This window comes from Betta splendens, chromosome 13, assembly GCF_900634795.4.
Source record: "Betta splendens chromosome 13, fBetSpl5.4, whole genome shotgun sequence".
Taxonomy (NCBI): domain Eukaryota; kingdom Metazoa; phylum Chordata; class Actinopteri; order Anabantiformes; family Osphronemidae; genus Betta; species Betta splendens.
The window spans coordinates 9,105,304-9,117,006 of NC_040893.2; the positions used below are offsets into that span (position 1 = coordinate 9,105,304).

General features: G+C 49.4%; 1 protein-coding gene across 3 annotated transcripts in view; it reads left to right on the top strand.

Moving 5' to 3' along the window:
- The window catches only part of grik4 (glutamate receptor, ionotropic, kainate 4), a 181,289-nt gene extending 169,915 nt beyond the window's left edge, over positions 1-11,374 (top strand). For 2 of the 3 annotated variants that reach the window (XM_041073539.2, XM_041073541.2), the window contains 8 exons: positions 1,474-1,583; positions 2,625-2,798; positions 2,974-3,056; positions 3,135-3,262; positions 4,006-4,231; positions 4,843-4,971; positions 5,067-5,185; positions 6,466-11,374. In XM_041073539.2, coding sequence (XP_040929473.1) covers positions 1,474-1,583; positions 2,625-2,798; positions 2,974-3,056; positions 3,135-3,262; positions 4,006-4,231; positions 4,843-4,971; positions 5,067-5,185; positions 6,466-6,855 — 1,359 coding nt within the window. In that variant the 3' untranslated portion in view covers positions 6,856-11,374. Of the gene's footprint in view, positions 1-1,473; positions 1,584-2,624; positions 2,799-2,973; positions 3,057-3,096; positions 3,263-4,005; positions 4,232-4,842; positions 4,972-5,066; positions 5,186-6,465 lie in introns of all 3 variants that reach the window. The other variant, XM_029171198.3, reaches the window with a different exon arrangement.
- Positions 11,375-11,703: the final 329 nt, after the last annotated feature.

Consider the following 11,703-nt stretch of genomic DNA (forward strand, 5'->3'; position numbering starts at 1 on the left):
CTGTTACCCTACTATGGCCAACCCGAGGCAGCTTGACAGCGGCACTTGCTACGGCAGTACTGTACCTCCGAGAAGGCCGCTGTCACTCTGTGTATTATATTCAGACAGCGACCACCATCAGAAGCGTAACACTCTATATATAGACAGACGGACAGTCGGGTTAAAAGAATCTCCTGCCGCTTCCTGCGCGACTTTTGCTCTGCCCCGTCACGCTAATACGTAAATGAGTACAGACAGGCTAATGAATTTCCTTCCCGGCACTAGTTTATACGGGGCCTCATTCATCATAGCAAATGCCCACCAAAATAATTTCGCCCCCTTCCTCCGGAATGCACCCGGCGGAGGACCTCGGAATGTATTAGCGCGGCGTTTTGGCATGCGCGGCGTCCCCGGGGAGCGCCTAATTGAGTGTCTCTGCATGAAAGCGACGGAGGCTCGTTCGGCGGCCTCCGCGGGCGCCGCAGAGAGAGGTCCCCCGACAACCCGAGCACGTCCGGCTCGCGACGGCGTTCCAAACAGTCGGTTGTTTGATCGCATCCGCTGTTTCGCCGTCCTGCCGGCCCCCACAGCCCCCTCAATCATCGGCCGTTAACGGATGGCGGACGCGCACCTGTGTGTAAAGCGCTGATGCCCCCGTCGCCCGGGTCCGGCCAGCGAGCCTCTGTGCTGAACAGAAGCAGCACTAATGTACACACAGTCACTTGGCACTGGTTCGCCGGTAATTGGTTTCATTAAGCTGCTGGATAATGAAACGTTGGCTATTAATGGCTATGCTACCGTATACTCACGTTGGTCTTATTTACAGTAGTCATCGGCAACTGCATCGCTGGTCCTACAGGTCAACGCATTGGGTTTAATAGCCTTTTTATTGTCAGTTAATAGGAAGCTTCCGTGGGCTCATTCGGTGCCTTTTTGTTTTTTTCTGGGGAATAAAACCTCTTATCGGTGATGCCATATCAGTACACAGGCCTCTGCCACTCTGTTGACAATTCATGGGAGACTGGGTTTGAGGCTTCGTACAACGTCGATCTGAATGTTTACATGCAAATGAGATTCATATAATTATAATGTTATCAGTTTAGGACAGGAAAATCTTTGCATATCACATCACCCCCTCCGTTTACTGTCCCAGTCACCTTTTTCTAAATTACACAAGCCGCTGGGATTGTTGGGCAACTTTGGCCAAGCGGGGCTTGGGGCGAAGGAATCCACACTGCAACTCAGCAACCTCTCCTTTTAATTAAACTTGGCACCTGCTGCATGGAGCCGATGGTAAAAAGTTAAGATGGTTTTATATGCTAATTAGTTGATCTTCCATTTACAGTACGGGTGAGTGTTTAACCTTCCTTCCTGTTAAACAGAAGCCCTTGATGATTTCCATTGGGTTACCTGGATGTGGGATCAAACGGTTGCTCGGCCTGAGCAGGTTTTAATGATTTGCCTCCGTGCTGAGTGTGTGTTTGTGTGTTGCAGGGACGCAGGCCAGGCTACTTCTCCTTCCTGGATCCCTTCTCCCCCGGAGTCTGGCTCTTCATGCTTCTAGCCTACTTGGCTGTCAGCTGTGTCCTCTTTCTGGTGGCCAGGTAAAGGAGGCGCCGGTATTTTGCAGAGTTAAAGGAAAGAGGGGCAGCGCTAACGCGAGGCGACGCCAGTTCAGAGAGTGGGAGCGTAGACGCTGTTTGTTTGGGGCAGAGGTAAAACAGGAAAACAGGTGACGGTCGCTCTGTTCTCCTCGGTCCCAGCAATTGATCTTCAACATCACAGTGAAGGAGACGTTCTCCTCCCAGCGGTAGGTGTTTGGCGTCACACTGACCCCTGCTGGACCGAAGGAGAACTGACACGGTTGATGCTCTAAACCAGACAGTTTAGCCATCTGAAACATTAGTAAATTACACAGTATCTTATGAGGGGAGCAAAATGCTAATTAAATGTCTTTCAGTGCAATCAGGCAATCAATCTCCAAATATGCATGTCTTTGTGTAGGATAATGTAATTGCCTTATGAACAGTAGCTGAGTTAATGACAATTAGGTGGATTGTGTAGACTCTGTATTTTTGCTGAACTGGCGTTATATTTGCTAAACACATTGGATGGTAAATACGTGCGCGTTCACATGTAGCCATCACTGAACTAATGCAAAACTCGAGATATGTAGCGACAAAGAGACAATATCAGCCACTGCAGCGGCTTCAGCTTAAGAAGCTCCAGAGGCTTCAGCAGATCAAATGGGTATCTGCTGAAATCTTTATAAGATTTCATGTGGGGTTTAAACTAAGATGTAGCTCTTTAATTTCCCCTTGCTTCCTCCGCGTTCCTACTGTTGAGACGCCGTTGTCTCGGGGTAGCGCTTAACAGAGTTGTCACATACAGTAGGCCTTGGTTGAACACACCGATCACGCTGCCGTTCACCTCTTCCCTTAAAGGAGCCTGCACGCGGGGAATGAAAAGCGACTAGCTCCTCTGTGCCGAGCCAAGGTGACATTGTGCGCCATTGTTAGCGTTGTTGCGCTCCCTTCCCCGTCTCTCCAGTTTCGGTTCCATCAGAATACCTAATGCCTTGACTATTGTTGACCGGGTGCCTGCTCTGACTCTGTTATCACACCACATTGTCTCCGACTCCCCAGGTTGACGCCGTATGAGTGGTACAACCCTCATCCCTGTCTGAAGGGTCGCTGCAACCTGCTAATCAACCAGTATTCACTTGGCAACAGCTTTTGGTTTCCTGTCGGCGGCTTCATGCAGCAGGGATCCACCATCGCTCCCAGGGCCTTATCAACGCGCTGCGTCAGCGGAGTGTGGTTAGTGCTGGCTGCGTTGTCGTGTTGTTGTCAGCTACTCGGGACTGTGTGTCTTGTTTATGTCTGCCTCTGCAGCCAAAACATCGCTTCCACCCGAATCAAGCGTTGTCCCTCCATCCATTTACCCCCCCCCCCATTCACCCATTCACCTTGTCATCTGCTGAAAATCCTGCAGGGTCTTCATCCAGGTGCGCAGCTATTTTAATATTCCCGATCACTCTTCGTGCTCCGGTCTGGCCCATTTACATGGCTTTCTAGGTGAATACATGTGTTCTTGTCCTCTCATGTTCCTCCACAGGTGGGCCTTCACATTAATCATCATCTCGTCCTACACAGCCAACCTGGCTGCCTTCCTGACAGTCCAGAGGATGGAGGTGCCGATAGAGTCAGTGGACGACCTGGCGGATCAGACAGCAATAGAATACGGCACCATGCACGGAGGATCCACTATGACCTTCTTCCAGGTCAGAGGTCACACAGGCCGTTGCATGTGATCATCACAGCCACACACATACACACATACATGCATATACACATCTAAGCACAGGCTCACCTAAGAGCTTGCGGTGATCAATGGCCCATCAGCACCGTTATCCTTCTCATCACCTCAATGTCCTCCTGTCTTCCTCCCCTGACCTCAGGTTTTATCTGTTTCCTGTCTGTTCCTTGCTCCAGCTGTTCAATATCCGTATCCTCTGAGAGATAGGGCGCCGTCCAGGTCCCTCAGGGGGACGCGCCGTATCCTCTCTCATCCTTTCAAGATTTGACCTCAGGGACGAAAAGAGAGAAAACTGTGAGAAACAGGGGGTGTGTTACAAGGGGGATGGGGGGGGGGCAGTGAAGGATGGTATAGGTGGGAGGAGAGAGAGCAACGCTGGGGTTTTTCTGCCTTTGTACTTTTACATTCGCTGGACCTTGAATAACTCAGGGAAGACAGGAAAAGAGAAAGCAGAGGACAGGCAGGGATGTTAAGTGAACTCTGAAGCTGCTCAGAAAGGAGACGCTACAGGAAAAAAAAACATTTACATTAACAGCGGCGCTGTTTTCAGAGAATCATAGGCTTTGAATAAATCCATCAGTCAAGGAAATGAAAAAGACAAACAAATAAAGCCAATCTGCTCCTCTGCTGATGGGTTTTTGTTTACGCTCCCACACATTCCGCTGTCTGTTTCTGCTGATGGCATCGCGTCCCTTTTCCGCTCCGCAGAACTCTCGTTACCAGACCTACCAGCGCATGTGGAACTTCATGCACTCCAAGCAGCCCAGCGTGTTTGTGAAGAGCACGGAGGAGGGCATCGCCCGCGTCCTCAACTCCAACTATGCCTACCTGCTGGAGAGCACCATGAACGAGTACTACCGCCAGAGGAACTGCAACCTGACGCAGATCGGAGGACTGCTGGACACCAAGGGCTACGGTATCGGCATGCCCCTGGGTACGTGGACAGGGGGGGGCGGACGGGTTGGAGGTAGGGGGAGAGTGAAAGGAAGCGCAGCACAGCACAAAAGCTTGAGGCTTCGCTTAAACGCTCTGCTGTATAATTAATGTAGAAGTTGAGAGAGAGAGAGAGAGAAGTGACAAACTGGAGCATCGGGCGGAGGACGCACCGTAAACGGCGCACGGGGGAGTTAGAGTAGAGGCTCAGCAAAGCCCGGCCATTAGCTGCCATCATGGGGGAAATGATGCAAACGGGGAGAAACGTGCCGCGACGCTTCAACAGAGCGCCGGTGTCTGCGCTCCGATGTGGGCGCGAGGACGGGAGAGGGGGCTCTGGAAGCGATGCCTGTCGAAACCGGGATCCAGTGGGTTCCAGTGCCTCACGCTTTGATCTGGAGTCGAGTCAAAGTGGGGATGAGGGAAAAACACACCTTAAAGTAAACAAGATCAGATCTAAACCCACGAATGCTTTTGATGTTGAAATGAGAGATGAGCCGGCTTTCGGGGCCGAGCTGTGACCTCCAGAGCCGAGCACAGCCGCGAAGTCAGGAGAATGTCGAAGTCAGGGCGAGCCGCGGAAAGTTCACCTCCGCCGTCACTTCCCTTCAGGGTCGGTGTACCGGGACGAGTTTGACCTGGCCATCCTCAAGCTGCAGGAGGACAATCGCTTGGAGATCCTCAAGAGAAAGTGGTGGGACGGTGGCAAGTGTCCAAAGGAGGAGGACCACCGTGCCAAAGGTTTGTGTCCGGTTCCGGTCCGCCCCCACCCGGCTCGTTGTCAGGGGCTCAGTCGTTCTAAAGCCTTTCTCTCTCTCTCCCCCTCACCCCCCCAGGCTTGGGGATGGAGAACATCGGCGGGATCTTCGTGGTGCTGGTGTGCGGCCTGCTGGTGGCCATCTTCATGGCCGTGCTGGAGTTTGTGTGGATGCTGAGGCAGACGCCGGGAAACGAGGTGAGAGAGGGCCATCTAACCTGCGTCTGCTTTGTCTCCCTCTCCCCTCCCTGGCGCCCCCCCGCCCGCGGAGCCGCCAGGCTCCCCCGCAGCGCACAGCTTTGACATTAAGGCCACGGCTTTATGTGTCCAGCCTATGAGACGCAATCAGCACAAAACCAAAGATATACCTCACTCAGAGAATATGCATACACTGTAGAGTATGGATTGTTCGCTTTATAGCGGTATCACACGGAAACGAATATATTGAATGTAAATAGGCCTTATTGTTGGTGAATACATACTAACAGGGTGCTCCCAATGGGTTTACTAATGAACATAGCTGTTTTATTGGAGCTTTAATTTAATTATCTTTTTACTGAACTGTGCCTGGCGTTGTGTGCACATCCTCAGTCAAAACACTGAAGTCAGAGGCCGACGTCTCTGATGTTAAGGGTGAACTGTTGTGGGTTTAGACTGTCAACTGAAACTTTGCATTAATAGAAGCAGAGGTAAAAACAATACTTACAGCATCAAAGAGAAAGTTTTTCACTCGCAAACATTTATAGTTGTTTAAACACTTAAACTGAACTACATGATATAAAAAACAGAAACAAACACTATATACTCACATATAATCATATGAATTTCAATGTAGCTCATATGTAGTGGCAACTATAAAGCAAAGGGAGGAGCAGCATCCTTCACGGGGATGGAGTCCGTTTTAAATGATGGTGGAGCTCCCAGGACCAAGAACGATCCGAGGACTCGCATGATCTCTGATGTGCTTCCTTTAAAAGATACTTGATTTTTGTCTTATCAAATGGACGTAACACTGTGTTGTTAATTCAATAAACGTTCAGAATGTGAAAGTCAGAAACCAACTCATGTGCTTTCTTCTCGTGTGTGTGTGTGTGTGTGTGTGTGTGTGTGTGTGTGTGTGTGTGTGTGTGTGTGTGTGTGTGTGTGTGTGTGTGTGATTATAGTTAATACGCAGCATGTGTGGGTAATTAGCTACAGTTGTAATTATTTGAGTTTACATACAGTTAATATCTAACAAAGAGCTCAATAATCTTTCCAGGAGACGTTAGATTTAAACTCCATTTGTACTGTATGTATTTTATTATTTTACTGTTGGATGTGCAGGCTACTCCAGGAGTCTCTGTGGTGTTCCCGCTGCTCACCAATCACAAGCGCGCGCACGTGACGCGACGTGAAGTCAGCCAGCGAGCTGTCTGGCCTCTCTCGCCCGTCCTCCCTCCCCCTCTATTATTTTCTCCCTTGTGTGTGTGTGCTTGCAGCAGTCAGTGTGCGAGGAGATGCTGCGGGAGCTCCAGGGCATCGTCCTGTGTCGAGACAGCCTGCAGGTGAGGCGTCGCCGGGCCGCCTCCATGCTGCGGCCGCGGCCCCTGGCCCTGGAGGAGCGCCGGGCGCGAGCGGCCGCCGTCAGCCTCAGCAACGGCAAGCTGTGCGGCGGCACCGGGCTGCCCGAGCCCCTGTCCCACAGACTGGCGCAGGAGGCCGCGCTGGTCGCCAGGGGCTGCAGCCACATCCGCATCTGCCCCGAGTGCCGGCGCTTCCAGGGACTGAGGATGCGCCCCGCGGGGGCCACGGGGGCGCTGCCGTCCCCCACGCACAGCGAGGAGAGCATAGAATGGGACAAGACCACAAACAGCAGTGAACCCGAATAACCAGAGAGTCCGACGGGGCCGACGCTCTGCTTTCCAGGGATCAAAGGTCGCGTGGCGTTTTTATACAGCGACTCGGAGCTTGGTCTTGAAGGGCAGGACAATGCTGGGGACTGGGTTTTTGCTCTGGAGGCAGCAGTCAGTTTTTGGGATATCCTTGGGTGATTTTTTTCCCCCATGGTCATGGGAAAAACTGATGAGTCTGTCTCGTTATGGTCTGTCCCTGTTGGCTCTCTGTACCGTGCAAAACAGGACGGACAAAAACAGCTACGGGGCATTTGTACTATGCAGTATTTTCAGTCATTTATCATTGTGCTGTTCCCTTTTTTTTCTTTTTAAATTATTTCTGTCCTCTGTTGGGTTTATCAGTACTGAATATTGTTATTCTATTGTTCAAAAAAAAAAAGTTCCTTTTTTATCTGACAGTTTACTGTATGGACATAAATTGCCTCTGAAGAGCCGAAGAGCTGAAGATGAACAGACTAACGCAAGGTCATCTTTGGAATCCTTTTATTTTGAAAGTGCCAAAAACCACGAGCGGTATCTCGTGGCTGAAGGAAGCACCGCAGCCTTGAGGAGACGACGAACTCGACCGGAGCTCGAAGTCGAGCGGAGGGTGCGAGACGCGCGGACTTGTTTTATAGTAGTGATATTCTAATGTTTTAACTGTTGGTATCTCTGAAAGGCAGAGGTGTTGGGCCCTTTGAACGAACGGCAGAAAAACCCGACGCTGACGCAAACACGCGCATTCACCGAAACATGCATTTGTTTTCTATCCTCCGCGTCCTTCATTCGACCTTCGTCCCGTCCGTCATCTTTATTATCTCTCACTTAAAAATGCAGAGCACAGTGTCTGCCTCGTCAGATTCCAGGTGATTATTTTCCCGCAACTCGCACGCTGAGGCATTAACCGAGGCTTTTTAAGAGGTCTGTGTATGAACGAGCCCCGGCGAACGTCAGAACCAAAACATGAGGTCCCTGGCAAGGTAAAGGCTTATTTATATCCGCAGTTGGCTTGAGTTCCTTTAAATGTCAAGGCGGTTAAAGTTTTATTGAATGTGATGTTTTACACATTGCTTCGAGGGGCTTTTCAGTTCACATCAGCCTCGGTTCCCTATGACTTTTATTTTTGCAAAAGCCAAGCCGTGGAATACATTAATAATGTCCTGTGGAGGGACCGGCGCGATGATTCATTCTGCCGCTTATGGGTGCAGTCCAGTTATTGACATCAGTAAAATCGAGTGCGTTGGAGATTAACCTGAGCTCTTTAGCGGCCGTGACCTTCAGTCACGCGTTCGCATTAAACAGACCACCGGCAGGATTTATTACTTCCTGGGTGCACTTGTACGTGCTTTGAAGGTGTCGCTTCATGAAAGCCTGGCCGTTGCCCAGTGAGGAGCGGCGGCCTCCACCTGTCTTCACAGCTTCCTGCTTATCTCTGATGTGTTCATTTCATCTGCCCATCAGCGCCTGTCACTCAGCTGCCGTCACTCAGCTGCCCCCAGAAGTAGGCCACCAACTCCAGCTGGAGGGCGTTCATATCTCTCATATCGTATTTTTATTAGCTCCAGCCACTGTCTACCCTTCTTCTTTTTTTATTTTGTTTGTTTTTATGATTTTTGCCAAGAATTGTCTTTTCAAAGTAGCAGCCAGGAAAGAGGGTGAAATATATTGCAATGTCTGTGTTGGTGTATGAGTATGTCTATGCTCGCACTGCTGACCAGGGGAAGTCTTCTCACCACCTTTCACACACCTGTTCCTGCTGGGTTGACCTGTCAGAAGCTGCTGGCGGACCTGCAGAGAAGTGCAGTTTTCAGTGAATTAGATTAGATTCATTTTCGCTCAAACCATGAGGTTTGTTGGAGAGAAGTTCAGAACTTAGTTCAGACACATGTTGCTTTGATGTTTCACCCACAGAAATGAATAGAAACTTTGCCACCTACTGAGGAGCTTATGACAAAGCATTGCATCAAATCAAATCCTCCTCCCAGAAAGACTTTTTTTTAGGTTTTGTAAAATACAAGATTAAAACCGGTGATTATTTGATTTTCCAATAAATCACCTATTCACTGGGCAGTGACAACCTTAGTTTCTTTAACACTGTTACTGTTCAACTAACTCTTCAGTCACAGATACATGAATGTAAAAGCAGCTGCTTTACTCTTTTTCGTGACTTAGTGGGGAACGATTAATGATGTGTGATGCAAATGACAAACCGCAACGACTACAACATCCTGTTCTCTTTTTCACCAGAACGTCTGATCTTGCAGCTTGACATCCCGTTTGAGTCACTGCACCGTTAAAACACCGTGTTCTGGTTGCTGATGGGCACACAGCACCGCTGTGGCCTAGCCGACGAAGAGCAACAACAAGATTAAGCGTGTTCCGCGGATTTGTCTGATCACATAACATCTATTCACAGTCCTGCCCAGAGACTAGGTGACATTTCTGCTTTATTCCCACCTAATAGTGTTTCAGCTTCCATCGATTAAAACCACAGCGGCCTGTTTGCCTAAATAGTTTAACTTCAAACAAACTCTAAGCTTGCTTATACTTGCAAAACAAATTATTATAATATAATTATTACTTTATTATATTATTAATTGCTTTGTCTTCCAATTCAGCCCATTAGTCGGATGTCTTAATGAAGTTTTGTGAAGATCTTGGTGAAGTGTAATCTAAATCATTGTTTCCATAAAATCGGTTGGGTTTTGGTTGATTTCAGCAACTATTAATCATTTTTTGCTGTAACTGTCTCACAGAAGTTGTGTTAACATATCTTGCCGTCCAGTGTTTATATATGTATTTGTATCACTGGAAGAGCTTTGAAATTGAGTATGCTGATATAACACAAAGCTACAGATGCAGCCGTCTGGAGACGGTCACACTGTGAGAAAACGGTTCACAGCCAATAGAAACTATACATTTCTTTTGTTTAATAACTCGTTAACAGTCAATTCAGTGAGAACAGAACAGGGGGAAAGTCTCACATTTCATTACCGGTGTGTGTCCATTTGCTGAATGTCACCAAGAAACTGCACCTGATGCCAACGTCCCAAACATTTACAGGGCTGCTAAATCAAGCGTAGTGGGAATGAGATTGGCAATTACCTTGAAGGCATGAAGAGCAGTAGAGTACGAATTAAAACAAATCCCAGTGGGAAACACTGGGCGACCTTCGCTGAGAGACCACTCACGAAGCTGGCAGGCTCTGGCTGCTGTATATTATGAGATTTATTTTCTTATGTTGACATTTATATCCCATCATAAATACATTTGTTAGATCAACCTCTGTTCTGTGGGGTTCTGGTTTGTCTCCGATGTGTTTCACGTTAACTCCGTCCGGCCTCTGAGAGCACTTTTGTGCTTTGTTACATATATTTTATTATTCACACTGTGGCCATATTCAGCCAGTGCCCCTCTAACAGACAACTGTTAAGTGCACCGGGAGGAGCCGACGCATCTACCTCTCATGTCTCTCCTATGACCGAATTAACATCTGCACACTTGAATCAGCGGAACAGCTGGGAGCTCGTGTAGGTAGGAAGCGTAATGGAGGCTAATGAGTTTAACAACTCACTCGTGCTGCAACCGTGGCTCGGCCGCGCTCCATCCATCACTGTGATTTCCTGTGGATGCGTCCCCCACCTCGGCCCGGGGAGCGCACTCGAGCGCCGCGGCGTTACAGATGACACCGTTTTTCAGTACAACCGGCGTGTCACGGCGTATGTACAGGTCACGCACGCCCACGTAATTCCTCCGAGAGTGACACGGGCGCACACGAGCGCTCACCGCCACCTGTGCGTCACCGCTGGGCCGCGTCTATTCCGCCTGTCTCCGGCGCTCCGGGGCCATAAATTAAACGCACCTCTACCCGCCGCTGCCCGGCTGCCGTTGGATTTATGGAGCTCCGTGATGAACACTGAGCGCCTGCAGAGGTGTGGGAAAAAATCTACTCCACTGCTGGAGTTTACCCAGTTGTAGCGCATAGCGGTGCCAATCCCTCCCAGTTGATTGTTATTCTGCGAGGATTTACGAATTATGATACACGGAGTGTGAAACACTCCACAAAAACAGCTCGCTGCTCGCATAAAAGTCACTCTGCGGCCGCTACAGTTTGATTTCATTCAAAAGGCAGTCAGGAAAACCGTTCATCCCATCTCCATCCCTTTCCTGGCGGCAGGTTTTGCAAGGTTAACAGCGTGCACGTGCAGCTCACGGCGACCGAGTCCAAGGGCGCGGAGAGAAAGACGCAACGGGAGAAAGTTTCTACTTCACGGCGACTGTTGCACATTTTTAAGTGAGAGGTTTCATATTGATCTGCTGGGACTTAATTGCAAATGGTTTGATGCTGTTGTGTGGTCAAAGAAAAGTTATTCGGAGCGCAGGAATCCTCTCCAAGGTGAGACGCTGTCAGCGCCGTTATTCGGCCTTTTGTGCACCGACAGCCGCCGTTGCACATATTGACCAAAACATCTTGACATTGTTTGTCTTTCAGAGAAATAAAACGGAGCTTCATTTACTTTGAGTTTTGTTCCCTGACTGTTCAGCGGCGCCTTGATCGATGGCTAACAGATGGGGAGGCATTGATTACTTGTTTGGGTGTGTGTGTGTGTGTGTGTGTGTGTGTGTGTGTGTGTGTGTGTGTGTGTGGTCGCTGGGGCGTATTTGTATGCAATCGCTCCCATACACTTTGCTCAATGGGAAATCACAGCGTGGGCATCTTGATTCATCAGCCGGGGACCTTTTTGTTGCGTCATTACCCAGAAGCTGAATGGAGGCGGCCAAGTCAAATCCAGCGGATGTGCAGCAGCCGGCGGTCATTGCCCGGCATTCACCAGAAGGATGAAA